The 23,292-nt window shown below is 36.9% G+C and overlaps 2 protein-coding genes across 3 annotated transcripts in view; both read left to right on the plus strand.

Annotated features, from left to right (window-relative positions):
* PAIP1 (poly(A) binding protein interacting protein 1) overlaps positions 1-20,895 on the plus strand; it is a 23,586-nt gene extending 2,691 nt beyond the window's left edge. Inside the window, exons 2-12 of one of the 2 annotated variants that reach the window (XM_010001157.1) lie at positions 264-375; positions 942-1,131; positions 5,540-5,728; positions 9,234-9,346; positions 12,662-12,773; positions 14,085-14,210; positions 15,803-15,909; positions 16,664-16,781; positions 16,911-16,965; positions 18,240-18,333; positions 20,488-20,895. In XM_010001157.1, coding sequence (XP_009999459.1) covers positions 264-375; positions 942-1,131; positions 5,540-5,728; positions 9,234-9,346; positions 12,662-12,773; positions 14,085-14,210; positions 15,803-15,909; positions 16,664-16,781; positions 16,911-16,965; positions 18,240-18,333; positions 20,488-20,581 — 1,310 coding nt within the window. In that variant the 3' untranslated portion in view covers positions 20,582-20,895. The remainder of the gene's footprint in view (positions 1-263; positions 376-941; positions 1,132-5,539; positions 5,729-9,233; positions 9,347-12,661; positions 12,774-14,084; positions 14,211-15,802; positions 15,910-16,663; positions 16,782-16,910; positions 16,966-18,239; positions 18,334-20,487) is intronic. The other variant, XM_010001158.1, reaches the window with a different exon arrangement.
* Positions 20,896-22,409: 1,514 nt separating this feature from the next.
* LOC104391822 (chromosome unknown open reading frame, human C5orf34) overlaps positions 22,410-23,292 on the plus strand; it is a 15,717-nt gene continuing 14,834 nt past the window's right edge. Inside the window, exon 1 of the mRNA XM_010001164.1 lies at positions 22,410-22,460. Coding sequence (XP_009999466.1) covers positions 22,410-22,460 — 51 coding nt within the window. The remainder of the gene's footprint in view (positions 22,461-23,292) is intronic.

Here is a 23,292-nt window from a genome sequence, read left to right on the forward strand (position 1 = left end):
GGGGCTAAGAGGTCTCCGCAGCCCGAAGGTCAGCGCTCTGCGCATCCCGGGCACCTGTCGGGCTCTCCTGGGTGATGGGCCGCGTAGGGCCACCTGCTCCTATTTTATCAGAAGAGAGGTGGTCTTTCTGGGCTATGGGCCTGTTCCCAGGTGAGCGTGTGATGTTGTGTTGCAGTCATTCGCAGCACCTCTTTGTTCCCCCCCCCCTTTCTATGCCCTCTTATCTGTCTGTGTGTTTTATCCATCTGTTAATCTGACCGCAGATGGTCTCAGCCTTCTACTTACTGAAGAACTAACTCCTCAACTGCAGCCTAAAGGTTTGCCAAAAATTAAACCGAGCCCAACAGTAACACAAAGCATTGTTTGTTGGTTAGCTTTTTCACATAGGTATGTTTTCAATAAACTTTTGAGCTAATCTCTAAAAATACCTTTTCAAAATGTGGGAAAATATGGATTTAAAAACACTGTTTCCTTGTATTTTTTTGACAAATGGTGCATGAAACTGATAGCTAAGTGAGAATTAAAAATCTTGCTAAAATTTAATTATGTCCCCCATTTGTTGTGCCACTTACCTTCAAAATCTTGCATTGGTATCTGAAATAAATGAAAAATCCACAAGAAGAGCAAGCATACCACAAGCAGATTTACCAGTTTCTCAGGTTAGGTCTTCTAGAAAATATTTTTTCATGGAAGAGGAGAGAGCTACTTTTCCTTTCTTTTTCTTTTTTTTTAATCACATAAACATTTAGTTAAGTTTCTGTTATCTAGCACTGGCTAAAGTGAAAACGTTACCCATATTTAAGAAAAACTGTAAAAAATACGTATTTAATGTACACTTGGAAGTGCATTTATAGTAAAAGTATATTTTACATCCAAAAACTATGTATTCTGTGTGAAAACATACTAGTTTAATGATTTTTAAGAAAAGCTGTTAACAAAAAATTTTCAGAACACCTGCAACAGACAGGAATTTCAACTGGATCACAAGATAAAGCCTCAGTTCCTGATTCTGGACCAGAAATGGCTGAACATCGGGTGGCTGTGGCTCCTGTGGTAACATCAAAGCTGTCTGCTAAAGCACCTGAGTTTTATCCACCAGGATACAGCCAGAACTTCAATCAGAACTTCACAGTGAGTATTTCTTTTTTTAATATATGCGAATTTACTTATATTCAAAACTTACTTGTACTATAGATAAATTATGTATGTATTATGTAATATTATATTATCAGATATATTTGTATTTCTATCAGATAACTTAAATTATGCATTTGTTGAAGAGATTCCAAAAATTCTGATTATATCCTTCAGAGTCAGAGTTCGGATGTCAAGTGATAATTGCTGAATATTACTGTGTATGTGAGAGCCTTTAACATGACACATTGTGCTAAAGCTTGCTGCAGATAACCACACTCCTTGCTGATAACACCAAGCATCGATTACATCCAACATCAGAATAAGCTTCTTGGTGACTACACTTCTGTTGTAGCTAAATCTACACTGCATTTTTAAGTAAAGGCTTAGCTTCACTTTTATGCACGTTTCACAGATCTTTGAAGCAAATATGGGAGAAACCTTGAAGTTTTTAGGAGGCTTTAGGTTTCCAAAATGTACTGTGCCATGTGTATGAATGACTATGAGTCCTAACTCAGTGTGCCATCATGCGTCTTTTAATTCCTTCAGTGGTATTGTATCACCAAAGGGCAAAAAAAGTAGGGTTAGGCTCATTCCTAGCAGCTCCTGACCCACACACCTAATACATAAGGTATTTGCAGCCAGACTAAAGGTGATCTCAGATCAATATAATAGATGCATCATGTAATAAAAGTTGGTGAATTTTATTTTCTACTCCATTGTCTTCCATGTTACTGTTTCAGTAAATCTACTCCAGGGAAGAGCTGTGTGAATTCTTTGAGTATTCTTTTGTTAGTGCAAGCAGCCAAACTCTAGTACTGTACATTAATATGTAGAAACAATTACTTCTAAAAGACAATCAAGTGATTAAAAAAGAATTATACTTAAACAAATAGACTTTTAATCTCTGAATTCTAAATATGGGGGTTTGATGGTTCCTCATCAGTAAAATTAAGGTTATCAGCTTTGCAAATAGTATTACTGTCCTCAATAAAGCAAGCTTATAGACAGAATGCAACTGTTAACAAAATCAGAACATGAACATGCTTCAGTGAATAGATAATCTAGGTGAAAAGTCACTACTTTGCCCCTGTACCTGATACAAGTTTTCTGTAAATAAAGCATTTCAGTTTCAAGAGCAAAAAAGCCGCCATTTGGAATAGCATACATCATGCATACTTAAAATTGCAAAGCTTTGCAGCCAGCAGTGTTACTTTTCAGCTATTTTGCAAAAACACATAAGCATGTGGGAGTTCCTGGTTGCTATGTTGTAGGAATATGCTACGAAATAAGTGACTCATCTGTTAATAAAAATACCTCTTAAAAGGCTAGCAAAACCTCAGACATTTTGAAGTATGTTGCAGGCACCTTAATAGAATATACTGGGCATAGAACAGTGCTGTTTCAGACTTCAGTCCTTCGCTGTTAAGAAGTTGGGGTTTTGTTTTTACTTTAATGGTTGAAATAATATCATAAAATTGCAATAAAAATGAGAAATTTAGCACACTTTACAATTGCACAGGCTTTGACTGTGATTTTTAAAATCTCAATCAAAACAAAGTTTTTTAAATTTCTGTTTTTCACACTTAATATCAATACATTTTAGCTTTCATTTAGGATGTTCCCTGAAATTTCAAGATCAGAAAACTCACGATTCTTCATATAAAATAGACAGGGGTTTTGCTATTAAGCATTAATTGTTTTAGAAATAAGATGTTGATTTATTGTGTGGTTGTACATTATTGTGGTGCACATTCTTGTAATTACATTATTGTAATTACTATGTGTGTCCATATATAACATTCAATTATTAGATTAATCTGTTAATCTCCAGTTCTGGTATTCAAAACTACCAGTTACCCATGAAGATAGTTTAAGGGGCACAGCACACAAGGCATACTGTTTGATTTTCTTGGCTTTGAATAATGAATCAATAATGAATGTATAAACTTACAGCCTCCTGTTGGCTAAATGCTGTTTAAAAATAATCGAGGGATCTGCTTTGTTTTCCCTTAGTTTGCTCGGTACATGGTGCTGTCTTCTCAATAAATCTTAAAATCTGTCAATGAGAAACATAAGTGGTATATGAGTAGAAGTTATGGGGTTCAATTTCATAAGCTTTTAAAGTATAAAATGTTTAATAATTTACCAATATAAAATATTATTGTAATATTTGAATTATTCATTATACATTTTTTTCTCCCATTTGATACATTCCCTGTCATAGTAACTAAAACCTAGGCTGACTTCTTTGTACAGAACTTTTGCTGAGATATTTAATGTTGCCTAGTAAAAGCTGATGTCCTTTTGAGAAACAGAATATTTAGCAAGTTACACAGAGGCCTCTTAGCATTTGTTCTTTCGCTTTATACACTCCAAACCATTAGAACTGGAGAACACTTTAGGTTGGAAGTTTGTCTGCTCCAATCCCCAGCTCAAACCAAAACCAACTTGAATCATGTTGTCGAAGGCTTAATCCTTACAAGTAGTAACAACTTGTCACCATTTCTGTAAACCTATTTTTTTTCCTATTTCTGATAGGCAACATTAAGTAACTTTGTCTTTAGTGTTATCGCTGGGTAAATGTTCTTAATTCAACATCATAGCAAATCTTTCTAGTTGTTTTTTTTTGTTACCTTAAGTTGTATACCTTTGTGATAAAAGGTCTTTGAAGAATTTTGGAAATTGTGCCTTTTTTTTCCCCCACACAGGTTATGAAATTAATGTCAGTGCTTGTTTTCAGCAATGCATATCAGTCTTTCTCCACAATTCATACCCAGATAAAAATCTTTCACAGATCAGTGTTACTTCACAGTAGAGAAGAGACTGAATCATTTTGAAGACAGAAAGTAGACAACATCCCCTCATTAGAGAGGATGGTAGGGAGATGGGGAATATGATTAGAAGTTTTATCAGTGTATTTATGTCCACTAAATAAAGTGGATTTTTTCATTTTTAGCTCAATTTTTCATTTTAGTAGATATATGAAACCTTTTTCTTGTTAAATAGTACATCAGTTAAGAATTTTGATATTTTATATTTTACACTTATGTATTGAATTGCTAATTGCAAGTCTTTAGCAGTCACTCTTGCTTGGCTTGGGCTTCTGTTATCTCTAACAGATGCTTTTCACAGTTGTTTGTATAGTTTGACAAAGTCGGCTGTTGCTACTGTGTTATTACAAAAGTATGCTGCATCCTTTTCCATTCTCATATATCACCATTATAATAATCTAGAACACTCTTTACTTTAGATACTGTTGCACACATTAATTTTTAAATGGACAAAATTAGCAGCCTTCTGCTTCATCAGCTAGAGCATAAATAGCTCTGGAGTTTGGTCGTTCTATTCTTAACACAGAATTATCACAGAATCATTTTGGTTGGGAAAGATCTTTAAGAGCACCAAGTCCAGCCATTAGCCTAATTTTGCCAAGTCCAGTGCTTAAACCATGTCCCTGAGCATCACATCTACACATCTTTTAAACACCTGCAGAGATGGTGACTCAACCACCTCCCTGGGCAGCTCGCTACAGTGTTTAATTAACCTTTCAGTGAAGTTTCTTCTCAAATCCAGTGTAAACCTCCCCTGACACAACTTCAGTCCATTTCCTCTGGTCCTGTTGCTTGTTACCAAGAAGAAGAGACCAACCCCCACCTTGCAACAGCCTCATTTCAGGCAGTTGTAGAGAGCAGTAAGGTTTCGCCTCAGCCTCCTTTTCTCTAGGATAAACAACCCCAGTTCCCTCAGTTGCTCCTCATAAGACTTGTTGTCCAGACTCTTCTCCAGCTTTGTTGCCCTTCTCTGGAATCGCTCCAGCACCTCATTGTCCTTCTTATAGTGAGGGCCCCAAAACTGAACACAGCATTTGAGGTGCAGCCTCACCAGTACCAAGTACAGGGGGGCATTAACTGTCTTAGTGCTTCTGGCCAAACTTTCTGATACAAGCCAGGATGCTGTTGGCCTCCTTGGCCACCTGGGCACACTGTTGGCTCATATTCAGCTGCTTTGACCAACACCCTCAAGTGCCTTTCTGCAGGGCAGCTTTCAAAAACTTTCTTCCCCTGAACAGATATGTTTACTCATGACTTTCTTAGTTAATCTTGCACCAAACTTGTCCAACTGATTTCTTTTTAATCTGTATTTTGATGGGTTTTGCTGGGAAGCTCTGTTCTTTATAAAAACATGTTACCTAGTTCTTGAGATTATAGGACTACTGGAGCTTTCTGATGTGTTGAGATTTATGCTCTCTAAAAATATTGAAGTGAACTGTGTAGTAAAGATCACTATCAAGGACGCAGAGAGCCAAGACAAAGGGCTGTATGGTTACTTTGGAGTTGGTAAGTGTAGTAACATAATTTTGGGTTCTTTTTTAAATAGCTGGTATATTCTTTCACTGCTATAGGATTCTCACTTTGACGATAGATATGATGGCTATCTGACTTTGGCAGAATATGTACAAGACTTCCTAAATCACCTTACTGAGCAACCAGGTTGTTTTGAAACTGAAATAGAGCAATTTGCTGAAGCACTGAATGGCTGGGTCACTGCAGATGAAGCTTTGCAAGAACTTGTCGAACTCGTCTATCAACAGGTATCCTATGTGTTCTGTCTTATAATATGGACATTATGCCTTTGTTAGTGTCTTATGTTATGCACTCATGTTAGTGTATGTTACGCCTCTTGTTAGTGTCCAAGATACACATACCAGTACTGTTTGCGGTGTAATTGTATCTACATAGTGTTGTGATGGTTGGAAATTTTCTTTTTACACTGAAACACATAGGGACAGATTTTCCTCCATAAATTGACATGGTAGCTCAAATGTGGGATACCAGCATGGTTGATAAGTTTCCCCAATTTACTCAGTTTCTTTTGTTGTGTATTTGGATCTCCTGGTTCACATACTAGATTTCAAATTACAGCACTTTAATTAAAGGAGTTACATTTTAATTGCTGTATTCATATAGCAGAGACTGAAGAAACTCTTAAGCAATGTTAGAATTGTACATTTTTATGCTAAGTTGCAAAATAAAAATTAGATTAACTTTTGATTCCTTGGTATTTAAAAATAATAAATTTATTCCTACTGTATGAATCAACCTTTGGGAAATTTTCCTTTGCTGACAGACTTATCTTCTTGATTTGTAATATGCCTATTTCAGAACAGCCTAGTTGGAAGAAAGGACAGCTCATTTGCTGGTAAATAGGTCCTGTCCCATTGATGGCAATGGAAATGAGGACAGAGACCTTGAGCTGAACTCTGTACTAATTGGGAGAGCCTTTAGAAAAAACAGCCTAAATATGTGTTGCTTAGCAAATGAGCTGCTGTTTCTGTTTTTTGGGCTTGTTGCAGAGAATGAAGTCACACTTGTGCTTGCTATTTATTACACTGGGTGTCTCACTTTCCTGGTTGGATGCTTTCAAATTCTACCTTGAAGAATGCAAAATTTGATTATCTTCTTAAGTGCAGATAGTCACAGAGTCATTTTACTGCAAAATAATATGGGGTATGTAGAAGATGCATGACTGGTTAGTCATGGTACATGAGACTGGAGTTTCTTACCATACAAAATTGCTCCAGGTTTAAATTATGCACATTTAATTCAGAACAGTCTTGTTAGATGTTAAGATTATGCTGGTTTTGACAGCATCATTTTCCCATCCTTTATTCAAACACTTAGAAGATAGTTTTAAAAATATTAACATATTCTATACAACTTTACTGGAAGAAAAAAAGAGGAAATTACCCAATTTTAAACATTATACATTGACTCTAATTTAATGGTTTTAATGTTGCCTCCCCTATTTAAAAATAAGTCCAGTGTTAGGGTGGGCTGTACCTTGCTTAACTGAGAAGCACTGAGTCATACTAGTCTGAAATTATGTGAAAAATAAAAGCATAAAAAAAGCTGTGCTAATCTCCAAAAGCACCCAATTTGAGTTTTGTTTTATGTCAGCATAGGATGGTGTTCAAGTGTACCATCACTTGTGCCTGCTATTCTGTTTTGAGCAGAGGCTCAAGTATTTGTGTTTCCTGGTTATCACAAAACAATTAAAATGGCTGAGATGGATTTATAAGCATCTGCTTCAGTGATGTTAATTTAACCCAACTGGGCAGATTTACTAGCAGATGCTAAGTGAAGAAAAAAGACTGAAACAAAGGAAACCCAAGTCCAGTTCAGTCCTCCCTTCATCTGTGTGTCAGGTAACTTAGCCTGTCTGTAAGTAATAATTACATACTTCCCCTTGTGCTTCCTGATCCATTTGTATCTCTGGACAGAGTAAAGTGCCAGTTTTCTTGTTTTGCAGAAGGTGAACACTGACTTCATAGTTTAAGAATCTTGACTATTGTATAGTTAGATAGTTGCTATTAGAATAACTAAAATTTCTCACGGTGTGTATTGTTAGATTAGCCTTCCTGTTTAGATTGTGACTTTTTTGAGTTGAAGATAAACTGGGATTACCAGCAACAGTAATTTAGGAAAGATGATACAGCACTGTAAAGATTGGTTGTTAAGATGATGTAAGGTGTTGGGTTTTTGTATTTTTTTTTCTCTCTGTGTGCTATGCCAAGTCATAATACCTAAAATTTGTTTGCTTCAGTGTTTGATGCAACCACAAATACAGACCAAGTGATTAGAAAGATAATGACTGAAAAATAGAGGTGACTTTTGAAGAATTTGTGTGTCTGTCTTTGGCTTTTGTTTGTTTTGTTTTGGGCTTTTTTGTTAGGAAAGAGAAGTGTAATTTAAGTGATGTATTCTGCCTTGTAAAAAAGGGGAGTATCTCTTCTAGTCCAAACAGCTGATAAGAGTAAGCACCAAAAAGCTCGCCTGTTACTGGAAACTGTATTCTATTTGTCTTAATTACTTAAACTTACTTTATCTTCCAAACATTTCAATTTTTTCCAGTGACTTTATACACATAGTTCAGTTAAACTGAGTGCATACTTTTGACTGCTTGTAGAAGGTAATTAGAATGCACTGACGTGCAAATAGCAAGGTGGTTTTTTCAGACATGTTAGAACTAGAAGCATGCAAGCACATCTGTAATTCTGCTAGATGATCAAAATGTAAAAAGAGTGTGCAAAGATGATAAAGCCATAGAGTTGTTTAATTAATTCTTTGTATCCCTGTTTAATTTTTGGTAGATGTGGTGGGGGTGTTTACACCAGAACCTCTTTTCACTGAAGCTGTATCTGAAAAATAATCTCAAATTCTGTGTTGTTAGAAGAGAGTTCAAAAGAGGGTAATAGTAATAAATTGCCAAAATAAAGGGGTATTGTGTTACAGTCTATGAGAGTTTGAATGTAGACACTATTGAATTCCCAATTACTTTTTTCCCACCTCTGAAATTCTGAAGTATCAGATTTAAAGCAAAATATTTTTCAAATTGCTTATAATGTATGCTTTGGAATTTCATTGTTGCCATATGTTTTTACATTATAAACATATGTTTTTACATTATTGTATTCAACAGTAACAGGAGTTGTTTCAGAAAAAATGGCCTGTCAAGAACTATTAGCTGTAATGATACAGTTGTGACCTCTGATTCAGGAGTTTGCTATTGTGCAGATTGCTGGAGCATGTACAGGACAAAGTATTTGTCTTTACTTGCCATGTTCTTGTACTTTTTCCCTCCTGCATTCACTGTTGCCAAAAATAGATTCTGGGATAAATAACTCTTAGACTGAATGAAAGCCATGTCTTGTTTTAATCTACTCATTGCTCCTTCAAAAAGTGTATTAATGTCCACTATTGATTTTTTGAATACACAGTTTGTGACTGTTTTGCAAGATACGCTTTGATATACGTCACAATGGAGAAGTAGAGCTGAGGACACATGGCATAATTGTATTTGTTTTCTTAAAACCACAAAATCACTATGTGATGAGCTTTATGAATGCTGAAATGCACAAGCAAACTGTTGATAAGATAGAAAAATTAACATTAAATAGTAATCCTTAAGTTTCAGTTCTTCATTTGTCTAATCAACTATTGTTAAACACAGTTTTTGAAAGAGCTTTTAAAGGTATTTTGTGATAGTCTGATCATTAATTTTATGAGTAATATATTCCTCCACTTCTATTTTGGAAGGCCACATCTGTCCCAAATTTTTCCTACATGGGAGCACGATTGTGTAACTACCTATCTCACCATCTAACCATTAGTCCACAAAGTGGGAACTTTCGGCAGTTGTTACTTCAAAGGTGAGTATCAGCACATCATTTTAAGCCTGTCATTTTCTCAGGTTACTTGTCTTCCTATTTTGTATGTAACTCTTAATGTTGCATGCAAATAGTTATATATTTAAAATAAAAGTTTACATTGAGGATTATAAAGGTATAGGTACATACTGAATATCAAATACCTGTATTTTTAAATAAGAAAATAGGACTCCATTCGGACTTCTGTAGGCTCTTTTGAACAGACTTACCTATAAATTATCCCAGATTACAGGGTAAATTTGAAAGCTAGTGAATTAAAAACATATTGATGCACATACATGTACCATCCTTGTCCTTTGACTCTTGCCAGGACTTATTTCATTGTAGTTTTTTTCTTTAATTAGTTTTCCAGCTGCAGTTGCTGTGTCAGGTTTATTTATTGGTTGGCTAAATGATTTTATATTTATGAAGTAGATGCATAAAATCCAGAAAGATAAATTTCTTCGAGTTTCAGTTACTACAGAATTCTGGGAGCTTACAGTTTAAAAATAATTAGACTTTGTAGTTTACAAAAATAATGCATCTAAATGCATATATTTCCTTTTAAATCTTACTGCATGACATTTGAAGTAGTAATGTACTTCATGTCACAGTTTAGATAGTTGTTCTGTCACCTGACCCCACCCATGAAGGGGGATGAGGAAGAGAGACCCGTGAGCTGAAATGCAAATAGGTTTAGTAGCATAACAATAATGAACTAATATTAACCCCAGTACTAATACAAGATACAAAGTTATACTCAGCTCCAGACAGCAGTGGCTAGCTGTGCCCTTCCAGCAGTGCAGGCTGAAGCCAAGGCTGCCATCACAGCAGCTCTAGCCAGAAGGCGACAGTCACAGCAGGTAGAGGAGTAGGCCTCAGGCGTGGGACGGCAGGCAGACAGACAGAACCCTCTTGGGAAAGCAGCCATGGCACAGGAGAAAATAGCCCTGCAAACGTCCTGATACGTAATGAGGGTGGTGTTTATGGTGTGGAGTACTTGGGTTGGCCACCTCAGGTCAGCTGCCTGGGCTGCACCCCTCCTAGCCCACTGCACCTGCATGGTTCAGAACTACCCCTGACCTTGGTCGCTATGGAAACCTGCAAACCAGAGCTTGGTATAAATGAAAACAACACATTCTATCTCTTTTGTTCTCACAGATTTGGACTCTGCAGTCTCTCAAAACTGCAGTTTCTCTGAACAGAAAAATTATTTTATCATTCTGTCCCAGCAAAACCAGGACACTTTAAAACTTAAGAATTGTTTAGAAACTAGCCCTTTTTACTTTAGGACTTCCAGCTTTCTAAGCTTCAGGCCTTCTTATTTAAAAAGTTTCATGTAGTCCACCTATGTTTAGGAGCAAAAGCATGATAAACTTCAACAGCAGTATATTCTGATGATCTTTTATCGTGAGTGGAACCTATGGAGAAACTGAAAACATTTGTTTTTTCCCTTGAACCAAAGCTGTTGAGTCTTGTTTGCATTGAAAATTACCACTTTTATCTTCTGTTTTTTCAACTGTTTGTTACTTGAATGTGAAGGAAATCCCTGATGATGTTGGATTATCGGATTCCTGTTTTTTAAAACTAACTTAATAGGTAACATTCATTTTAGCCCCCTGAAGCTAGGAGTTTAAAGTTGCTTATGCTTTTATTGCAAGTATGCATGGAATTGGGAGAGTAGAGGGTGAATAAACAACCAAAAAATATAGTCACAACAGGCTCCTCTTCTGTTTTTCAGCCCGAGTTTCTACCTTAAATTTTATATTTCATCTTACATTTTTCAGTTTCTCCGTTGTATCTGGATTGAGAATACATTAGAAGTTGTCTTTTCTTTCATCCCAAATATTTTTTAATTCTGTTCTTGAACTGCTGTATATTTTTTGGCAGTGATTGACACACTTAAATTGCCATGGTTACACTGCCATGTAATCCTCTGTATTTATATCTAAGTTACAGCATCATAGAACCAAGGAATGGTTTGTATTGGAAGGGACCTTAAAGATCATCTATTTCCAACCCCCTGCCATTGGCAGGTACACCTCCCACTAGATCAGGTTGCTCAAAGCCCCATCCAACCTGGGCTTAAACACTTACAGGGAGAGGGCATCCACAGCTTCTCTGGGCAACCTGTTCCAGTGTCTCACCACCCTCACAGGATAGAATTTCTTCCTATATATGTAATCTAAATCTACATTCTCTTTCAGCTTAAAACCCTTACCCTTCCTCTTATTGCTGTACTCTCTGATAAAGAGTTCCTCCCTATCTTTCCTGTAGGCCCCTGTTAAGTACTGTATGAAAGGCCACTATAAGTCTCCCCGGAGCCTTCTCTTCTGCAGGCTGAACAACTCCAGCTCTCTCAGCCTTTCCTCATAGGAGGGTTGTTCTATGCCTCTGATCACTTTTGTGGCTCTCCTCTGGACCTTCTCAAGCAGGTCGATGTCTTTCCTGTGCTGAGGACTCCAGAGCTGGATGCAGACTTCAGGTGGGGTCTCAGCAGAGCAGAGTAGATGGGGAGAGTCACCTCCCTCAACCTGCTGGTCATGTTTTTGATGCGGCCCAGGATACAGTTTGCCTTCTGGACTGTGAGCACACATTGCCAGCTCATACTTAGTTTTCCATCCCCCAGTACACCCAAGTCCCTTTGCTTGGGGCTGCTTTTGATCCACTCATCACCCCACCTGTACCCATGCTTGAAATTTCCCTTACCCATGTGCAGGACCTTGCACTTGGTCTTATTGAACTTCATGTTGTTCATATGGGCCCATCTCTGCAGCCTTTCAAGGTCCCTCTGGATGTGGCCACCCTTCACTCTAGAGTATCAGCCACACCACTCAGCTTGCTGTCATGAGTTATGCTTCACTGTCTCTTAAAATGGTGAGATGAAGAATTTATTGAATTAAGTGTAATGTGTAAGACAATGTGGGCAGTTCCTTGAAAGGGGGAAAACATCTTTCAGAGTATGTATTTTTATTTCTGTGGTTTGGCTGCCTGTATTATACTTCCATGATAGATCTTCTAATATATAAATGGTGTAAATGTCTTTTAACTTTTACATGTGATTTGCTCTGCTTCATTTTGCTATGTCATATATCTCAGTGCTCAAAAACATACTACTGTAGTAATATGTATTCCTCTAAAGGACACAAATCTGTCTTTCTGAAGTCCTCTCACTTCCTTCACAAATCATACTTCCCAGCATTCAGCATTTAACAATTTTAATGCAGTTCATGAGTTCTCAGCATTCTGTTAAGTAAGTAGCATGTTATATATGTTGGGATGTCTGCAGATGATAGAATTTTCTTCCAATGTTTACAGGTGTCGGACAGAGTATGAAAACAGAGATGAAGCTACCAAAGGAGATGAGACTACTCGAAAACAATTTCATGCCTTTGTGCTGTTCTTAGCCGAACTTTACCTGAACCTAGAGGTAAGAAGAAAGATGCACATCAGGTTGTTCCTGATTGTTTTTATTAATTTTTTTTTTGTTATGTTTAGGTAAACAGTGAAATAGAGTAGAATTTGAGGTGGTTTTGTAAAGGAAAAGGGGAATAAAGTAAAAGAACCGTAGAACAGTTTCAGTTTACTGTGTGTCCAATACATAGATAGGCAAAAAAACCCAAGATAATTAGAGGAAAAGTATATAAATATTTTTAAATCTGCAAAAATTCATAGAAAGAAACAACCACAAACCACCTTTGGAATGAAGCTTTTGTTTAGTTTTTTATGTCTGGCAAAATCTGCCAGATGACTATACTTACCCAACACAGGAAATATTAAGACCTCGGAGAAGTAGATCAGGTACAATAACCCATGTAAATCAGTGCTCAGCCACTAAGCCACTATTATGAAACCCTTGAGGAAGGTGTGGAAATCCTCAAATTGAGCAATTAATGCAGATCTTTAAAGGTATTTCTTCTGTAAATTGAGTCCTTGGCTTATGCATGAAGCACAAAATCTTGTATTTAGGTTGGTATTTTTTATCAATTACATGATAAAAAATACAGTATGTACAGAAAAGTCTATGTACGCATAAAATACTTATATTACACTGTGAGTTCAGTAAGTTCATTAACTGCTGTAGAGTACTTAAATATATCCTTTTAATTGATTTTATCAGTGGTTTGATTTAAGCAGACACTGAAATTTTCTGCTGGCATGAGGAAATAATTCTCTGATTCTTCCATTTCTATTCATAAGTCAGCCTTGAAATCTGCTTTTCACTTGCTAGAATGAAAAAGGAAGATCTGCAAAGTCTTTGGGGGAGAGGGAGTCATCCAGTTCTATGTATACCATTTATTTTTAAGGCATTTTTCTCTCGTGTCTTTAATACATAAATAATGCCATCTAAAATAAGCCACTACAGCTGTAGAAAACACAAAATGTAGTATGGGAAGGAGCATGGGGTTCTGAGAATTTAGGATTTCGTGGACCATTTGCCAGGCAAAATGGTAGCTTTTCTTAGCAATTTCTTAACAAAGAAACAAAATGCTAGGCATGTGTTGTTACATATATAAGTTAGAATTGTACGGATATTGCTTAAAGTCTGTTTTCTAAAATAGCTACAGTATTTGACATGTTCTTATAACTGAATTTCAATTTATAACTAAACTCAATTTTGTTACTAGCAGATCATTGCTGATCACTATGTTGAAACCGAATCATACAGCATTCAAGAGAAAATATGTGACTAAATTAATTAATAAAGCTTTTTTTTTTTTTTTTAATATATGTTTTGCAGATTAAAGGAACTAAGGGACAGGTAACAAGAGCAGAAATTCTTCAAGAAGGCCTTCGAGAATTACTAAATGCACTCTTCTCTAATCCTGTGGACAGTAATTTGATATGTGCTGTGAAACTGCTGAAGGTGAGACAGTTTTCAAAGAAAAAAAATCTTGTGTTTTAACCTCCTTACCTGTGGGACCACTGGGAGAAACTGCAAATGAGGAATTGTTGATAGGGTTTTATGGATTACATCATTAGCAGCCCAAGAGGTATTTTTTTTCCCTTAGTAGTGTTATGAAACTGAGCCACGAAAAAGTAACATGCTACTCTGCAAGTAAAATACGAGTCTGTTTGTGTACATAGAAAAACAATAAAACTGAAGCCAAGGGACAAAGGAGTCAGCAGCCCATTCAGGTCTTTTGCTGCTTCTAGTGTGGGAGAAAACTGCAACCAGCTTGAGTGAATTGTGGGAGTTTGGGGATATTCTCTGTTCTGAAGGACACTTGGCATTTAGGGTCTACCATTTTTTGTAGCAAAAGGTTCTTGATATCAGTTATTTCATAGTGCATCTTTACTACTGTAGATATATATATATGTTTCTCTTTCCTGATGAAAATACACCTTTCCTCTTAAGTTTTTCTTAAAAAAAATCTTAGCCTCTGTTGAAGAAAAAACTTTTATCTTTACTGGGACCATGTTTGTTTTAGGAATTAAGGTCAAATGCTAAACACACTCTACTATTTTTCAGACTCTTCTATCTTGTATTCCAATTCTGGCAGCTTCTTTTGGTATGCTGCTTCATAGCAGGTGTGAAGTTGTGTTCAAAAAGCATATTCAATCCTGTGGTCAGTCATGATGTTTCAAGTGCTTCCCTGAGGCAAGACCCACTGAAAGACCTTTCAAAAAGACAGATGAGGAAGCTTTCCAGTGCTGCTGTTTTTTATAATCATTCTCCAAAGAAGATAGAGGTCTTACTATTTTTGTGGATGTTCCTAGAATATTTATTCGGCTTCACAGCATCCATTCTAAAATAAAAGACAGCGATGCAAATTATTTTATGACACATTTATAAACCTAAAAGGCATTACAGAACAGGGATTTCTTTTTTTCCTAATCCAAGTTTTTCTGATGTCTTACAATACCTAAAAGTGTTGGAGTATGTCTGTAGCTAGGCTGGGCTACTTCATGAAACCTTGGTTTCACTATTGAGGCAGTAAGTGTCTCCTGTTGTCTTTTCAATTTAATGTAGTGTTAGATAAACGTTTTTCACCTGAACATTTGTTTTCCAATATGCTTATTTTTTAATTAAACCTTCTTTGTGCTATTACCCAAGTACCTAGGATCAAGGTAGGACCGCAATAGAAAACTGGGAATACCAGACAAATGCTAGGGTAGTTGCTTTTATCTTTGCATTGTAGTCATCTGCCATTCCAAGAATTTTGGATCATGGCATATTTATGCTGAGTATATCAGGAATTGCTGTTAACTTCTATGTAGCATAAACATTGGACATAGAGCTACCACACTGTCTGGAGTCTAAAATAAATTATTTACAAGCTCTACTAATCTGTTGAACAAAAAAATGTAGGCAATTGGGAGCTTCAGCCTTCAGGTTCTCAAACAAGTCTTATGAATTGTTACAGAATCTGTTCTGGTGACAGTTTGTTAAGTTTCTGTAATCTTGTTTACAAAAAAAAAAAACACACTAAAAAAACCCTTATCCTTTGCCTTTAGTTGACAGGCTCAGTTTTAGAAGATGCCTGGAAAGAAAAAGGAAAGAATGATATGGAGGAAGTGATTCAGAGAATTAAAAACGTTGTGTTGGATGCAAACTGTAGCAGGTGAGAAGATGTGCAGTGTTATGTGCAGTGTTTTGTCTTTATATTAAATAGAATACCAGAAAAATCCTTAAGAATAATGCACATGTCCAAAACATTATCTTAAAAGTTTTATTTATGAAAAGTCAGCTGATATTTGTGTCAATTACTATGTGAAGAAAGAAATATTTTTCAATTGAGGGCATAACCGTATTAAATATATACAAATCATTGAAGATATGAAGGCAAAATGAAGTATGGTTTGTTGTTTCTTTTTTCTGGAAAGCATATTGGCAGGGCTGTCCTGAAGTCTGGAAAAAAGATCAGTGGTTGGCTAGTGTATTCTGCTTCTCAACTCATAATCAACAGCATGCATGAGGTTATCTGGTTCTGCTGTACTTAATCCTCAGCTTCTTGCAAACTTACCTAAAGAGGGTTCAGACACCTGATCTCTTGTCATATGGAAGGAGGCTTTGTTCCTTAACTAGTGCTGTAGGTTTGGTATCTTTATAAAAACTGTTGCAATTTCTGTTTTATATGGGATGCTCACCACAGAGTAAGCAGAGAGAATGATTTTCTGCTAATTGACAAATCAAGCATTTAGAATTTAGGGAGCATGGGGAATTAACTCACTTCTCCGCAGACTGGGCCAAATTTTGTCCTTTTTAGAGCTTGGGCAGGGGGAGGCAATTTAACTACTATTTGAAAGATAAAAGAAGCCAAATTTCTTGCTTATTACAAAACACGCTAACTTTTGTAGTGCTTCTCTTTATTTCAGAGATGTGAAACACATGCTCCTGAAACTAGTAGAATTGCGATCAAGTAACTGGGGTAGAGTTCATGGAACTTCTCCTACTACAGAAGCTACCCCTGAAAATGACCCAAACTATTTTATGGTAAGAATGTACAGGCACTTCAGTTCCTTAATTTAATGTGAATTTGATTCAAAGACAATCATATTGCTGAAAATTACAAACAGCTGTCTCTCTGAATGTCTATAACATGTTGTGTAACTTTATTCTTAGAATGAGCCGACATTTTATACTTCTGATGGTGTTCCGTTCACTGCAGCAGATCCAGGTATGTCACAAGCTTAGTATACTTGCCTTCTCAAATCTTCTGTAAAAATTGTGATTAATTTTATGTCCTGTTGAAGCACAAAAAAGTTGTTCTTCATGTGTCTGAAGCTAGTGCAACTTAAAAAACAAAATCATGCCTGAATTCCTGGCTTCATGTAACACATGCCTTTATCTGCATTAAAAGCAAGGAAATGTTTTAAACAGACAATATGTATTTCACGGAATCACAGAAATGTCAGAGTTGGAAGGGACTTCTAGAGATCATCTAGTCCATCTCCTCTGCTAGAGCAGGATTGCCTAGAGCACTTTTCTCAGGACTGCAACCTGTCCAGTGCTCTGTCACCCTCACTGTAAAGAAGTGTTTCCTCATGTTTAAATGGAACTTCCTGTGTTTCAGCTTGTGCCTGTTGCCCCTCATCCTGTCACTGGGAACTACTGAAGAGTCTGGCTCCATCCCCCTTGCACCCACTTTTTAGATACTTGTAGGCATTGATAAGGTCTGCCCTCAGCCTTTTCTTCTCCAGACTAAAGAGTCCAAGCTCTCTCAGCTTTTCTTCATAAGAGAGATGCTCCAATCCCCCAGTCATCTTTGTTCCCCTCTGCTGGACTCTCTCCAGGACTTCCCTGTCTCTCTTGAACTGGGGAGCCCAGAACTGGATGCAGTATTCCAGATGTGGGCTCACCAGGGCAAAGTAGAGGGGGAGAATGAACTCTCTCGACCTACTGGCCACACTATTCCTTATGCACCCAAGGATTCCACTGGCCCTCTTGGTTACAAGGGCACATTGCTGGCTCATGGATAATTTACTATCTACCAGGACTCCCAGATCCTTCTCCTCAGAAATGTTTTCCAACAAATCCCTCCCTAACATCAGTTCATACTGTTCAGAAGAATTTGTGCTGTAGTACTCACCCAGTTGATCTCTCCAGGAAGTCAAAAAATCTTCACGTTTTATTTTTTTAGTCCATTGCTAGTATAGCAAAAGGGTGTGTTACTTCTTGATTTCTTTTGCTTTCTAAATTCTGAGCACAGTATGTCATGACATCATTGGAGGTAGACATCTGTGACTACCTTTTCTGTTCTCTGGGAAGATAGGTATCATTCTTGGAGGTTGCTTGATGTCCTGAGAAAAGAATGTAGCAGGATTTTTTCTATACTTTCTTTCATGTCATTTATGGTTTCATTAAATTGGGTATTTTCAAACTGTAGAAGATGTTATGTTAATTTAGAATACTAGTCTTATCTATTAATCCATCCCACTTCTACTTTGTCAGATTACCAAGAAAAATACCAAGAGCTTCTTGAAAGAGAAGATTTGTTTCCAGATTATGAAGAAAATGGAACAGATTTACCAGGAGCTGGAGATCCGTATGTTTTCTTTTTGTCTGATAGCTTTTTTTAATACTAGGTATTTTTACTGCAGACTTAGGAATCCAATCTTGACAAAATTAAACTAGATTATACTAATATTATTTAGCTCTACAATGGAAGAGTTGAATTTGTTGAGGTGTAAGTTGGTTTGTTACTACACAGGTTTGAAACAAATTTTTTGTTTACAGAAATGAGCAAGGTAATTAAATTTCAGATATTTATGCACATATGCAAACATACTGTCTTCTGCATTTAGAAAAAAATACAATGCAAGCAAAACAGAGGACCAGACCTTCAAGTGCTGGTGGTGAGCCAACCCGAATTCATTTGACTAATGTGTATTAACTTCCCAACTAGAGATGAGTACAACATTTTCAGTCATGCTGAGAGAGGTCACTAAATTCCTCTCCTCAGGGTAAGAAGTATTCCCTCAATTAAATGGCTGTTCAGTATTCCTGTAGAACAAGAAAAGCAACCTGATGACAAAGGTGGAAGCAAGAAACAGGAATGTAGTCTGCCGCTGGTTTATAAGCATTTAATAGGAAGCCAGTTAAAGAAATACAGTCTAAAATAAATTGCTCTGAGTTTACTCAGCTGGTTGATGGTGGGCTTTCAGATCATTATTTGATAGCTAGAAGCATTTCCCGTGTTGTCTTTACATGTGATGAGGGAGCTGGTCTGGATTGGTATTTTTGTTAGTAAATTAGAAAACTTTCAGTGGTGCCTAGCTGAGGGGAGTGGCAAGGACTTTGGAATATAATTAGGGATGTCATCAGAAATCAACAAGCTCATTCTGAGGGGAAAAAAAATACCCATGTGAACCTCTGCTTTAACAACAAATTAAATGCAAAATGGAGACAGCAGTTAAAAAACACAGCAAGCCTGAAGAGTGACGTGGAGGACTGAATTAAACCTCATGCAAAGCTGACTGTGGAACCTTCTTTGTTGAAGGCTTAAGAAAAGCCTGAATAGAAATGGTGCAATGTATCCTGATCCTCTGTCAGCTATTTCTCATGACTGCCAGCAGGGAAAAGGGGTTTTATGTTGAGTACCTTCTCAAATCTACACTTCTGTAAGAAAGGAGGAACAAATAAAATAAAAATGTAGGCGGCTTCTTCTGTGCACAATACTGAGGAAAAAATACTTGCCTTATACTATTCTGTGTCACTTACTGTGATTTTGTGTGAAACATAGCATTTATGGCTTCTGTGCAGACAAGGCATCCTGATTCCCTTGATGGAAGCTAAAGCACAGAAGATAATAAATGGAGCTCCTGAAATTAATGCAGCCAATGCTATTGAGAGTCAATAGCTGCTGACTGGGCTTTATTTAAGGCTGTTTAGAATTGTGTACGCTATGATGTTCAAGTTATAACTCCATTGCCCTAGTTTACGGTGATGAACAAACAAGGTGGACCTAGAGAAAACATGAAACATACAAGTGATTTCTCAATAACTGTGTGGAGAGAGAAAGCTGAAGTGATTCCCATAACTTACCAGCTTTATTTGGAAACTCTAAGGTAGTCTCCACTCTGAAATGCTTCATATAATTTAGGGGATCCAGTCTTTTCTGTGACCTAAATAAGACAGATCTTTACTGAAAGTCTGGTTACCATATAATAGAATGTAATAAAATGCAGATTAATAGGAAGGTGAGTTAAGGTTGCCTTCTTCCATGTATCAGAAAACTGGAATGCAGGTTTTCAGTATGAATATATTCATTGACTACTGTGCAACCAAGACAGATGATGCATTATTTGAACTAGGTTGTTAACCAACCAAAAATTATGCTTATATGCTAATAGTTTTTTTCTGATGGATCAGTACAGCTACATTATTAAATTTTGAAAGGCTAGAGTTCCATTATTGCATTTTCTATCATCTCAGGAACTATTTCTGTCTTTTAGACTGTGGACAGTGTAAGATGATCTAAAATGGTGATAAACACTGTGGCTATTTGGCCATTTCTGTGCTCTTCTAGGTTCTGTTTATTTGTGTTCCTAGTACCCATTATTTTCTTCCTCTTGATGCCCTTTAAGTAAATGTCATAGTTAACTGCTTTTTATAAAGCTGTGGTTTATTCTCAACATCTTCATAAATGTTTCTGATAAACTCCATGAAAATTTAACATCTTTTGTCCTTTTTTTTTTAGATATTTCGATGACCTTGATGATGGGATGGATCCAGAAATTGAAGAAGCATATGAAAAATTCTGTCTAGAATCAGAACATAAGAGAAAAGAGTGAGATGTTATACATGAATGTTAGTTTATTAAACCAGTTTAGATATGGTTATAATACATGGGGATAAAAAATATTTGTACCACAATAAGGAACTTGAGTTTCTCCAAGTACTAAAGTTACACAACTTCCTTTTTGTTTAGCAGAATCTGCCAAAAATTGTAAACTTATGCCCTGTAACTTAAAATGTTGTGTATATATCATAGTTTATTTTATGTACAGGTATATGAACAATGTTTTGGCTGCAATAAAAAATATTTTAAAGTTATAATAATTGAAATTAAAATGTAATGAGGAACTGTCCCATAAGATTTCCCTTGAGTGAGAAAGGAGAGGAATAACTTGATCTGAATTTAATTGTTTGCTTGCTTGTTTTAGCATATATTGGGGATATACTTGTTGTTCTTACCATGTACAAGATACTTGGTATTTGATATTTAATTTTCTTTGCTAATGAGAGTATGAGCCAAATAAGAAATTTTTTTCTGTAGATCACAATCAAGTAGTAGTTGTGAAGGTTTTGTTTCATGTGGATGGTTTTCTTTGTTTGTTTATTTCCTTTTTCTTACTCTTCAAAACCCTTACAGGTGAGGCAAGGGTGAGGACTTTTTTTTTCCTAGAACAAATATGTTATATATTGTTATGTGAAAAAGCAAGCAGTATTTTGGAAGTCAGGTGCTTTCAAGGTCCTTGGTCCAGATGAACTTACATTCAACTTTTACAAGCAAAACCATCCTTTATTTCTTTGTGTTCTTCAAGACTGTATGAATATAGTTACATTTTAACCCATGCTTCTCAAGAGTATGTGCTGTGGTTGGTTTTGTTGTTTTGGGGTTTTTTATTTGAATGTATCTTAACGTGTCTAATCTTCTGGCAACCCTTGTAACTTTCTCCATTCTTCTAATTTTATGTTGTTTGATTTAATTTTGTAGTTGGAGTAAATTCATGTATTTCATAAACGTTAAGATTGTGTATTTTGACACCCATATAATCATGTTATTTTTCCTAGGATACTCCATTGTTGTTGCTGCCAAACTCAGCTGTACCGTTTCCTGTTATGCATTACCGCTTAGACTGAATTGAACTCCTTACCAAAAAGGAATTTAAATATTTCCCAAAAGTTATCTACTGTAAAGAACATGTTGTAAATATGCATGTAAATAATTCTGTTAATATTTCACTTTTCTTTGGCTAGACAACTTGTGCATCTGCTAATGGAGTGAGCACTGACTGTTTTCTGGATGTTTATTTAACATACTTATTTAGGTTGGAGTTTTGGAAAATAAAATTTAACTAGCTTTGTTTCCTTTGGTACAATTTCACCACCTTGTCTCTTTGCTTTAAAAAAAAAAAATTATCTTTTTGGTCCAATTTCTGTCTCCCCTTCACCTAGCACTCTTTTTTTTAAGTTCACAGTTGCAGAGTGTTAGCTTATAATACTCATTGGAAAAATAAAATTTATTGAAGGGCAATATGGTCATAAAACTATACTAGCATTTCAAAGTCTCTGGACTAAGATCCAGACGCTATAAAAGTGGTAATTCGGTTAGATAATTTTCACACATATATTCTCTAATATTGAACATCTTTTTCATACAAAACTTTTGATCCAAGTGTAGGTCAAACGTCCTGCTGACTTTACAAGCAGATGTTTTGGGGGGAAAACATACTCAAATCTTGCAAGTCCCATGAAACAAGCATTCATATATGCATTATAGGAAAGTAATGGTGTGTGCAAGGGACTTTGCTTTGCATGTCTTGTTCTTTCGTCTTTTGCAGTGCATCCAGATGTATGCTCGGCTTGTGGAAATGACTTGCCTTACATGCAAGTAAGATGGATGCCAAGTCATCCAAACCCTACAAAAACTGTCGGGAATTAGGAATGGTATATATGAAACAATTCAGATCAGGTGAACTTTGTTCTCCACCAGGAATACTGAAAAATTAGGAGTCTGATACAAACTGGTGATGGTGGAATGACATGTGAGAGGGGAAAAGCAAGCGCCGGGTTTCAAACAGCCAGAATCGCTATGTGCTGCTGCTCTGCCTGCTTCCACCCAGCCGTGCTGCTGCGTGGGCTGGAGATGAGTCTGAGAGGTTTTCAAGACTACCCTGAATTTTAGCATTTATAAGTGTCAAGTGCAGCAACAAAAGTTTCCAACAGATATATATAGATAGATACATATACGTATATATTTTAAAGTTGCTTGTTTTACCGGCACGTACACAAATCGGGTCACGAGTCGGACCACTTCCCTGCGAGAGGAAGTGAAGGGCGCCCCTCGCAGCGCCGAGCAGGGCAGGATGGGGGAGCTGGGCGCCCCGCCCTTCCCTTCCCTTCCCTTCCCGCCCCGCGGGACCGGCCAAGCGCCGGGTTTCAAACAGCCAGAATCGCTATGTGCTGCTGCTCTGCCTGCTTCCACCCAGCCGTGCTGCTGCGTGGGCTGGAGATGAGTCTGAGAGGTTTTCAAGACTACCCTGAATTTTAGCATTTATAAGTGTCAAGTGCAGCAACAAAAGTTTCCAACAGATATATATAGATAGATACATATACGTATATATTTTAAAGTTGCTTGTTTTACCGGCACGTACACAAATCGGGTCACGAGTCGGACCACTTCCCTGCGAGAGGAAGTGAAGGGCGCCCCTCGCAGCGCCGAGCAGGGCAGGATGGGGGAGCTGGGCGACCCGCCCTTCCCTTCCCTTCCCTTCCCGCC

Source organism: Chaetura pelagica, unplaced genomic scaffold, assembly GCF_000747805.2.
Source record: "Chaetura pelagica isolate M959 unplaced genomic scaffold, ChaPel_1.0 scaffold546, whole genome shotgun sequence".
Taxonomy (NCBI): Eukaryota; Metazoa; Chordata; class Aves; order Apodiformes; family Apodidae; genus Chaetura; species Chaetura pelagica.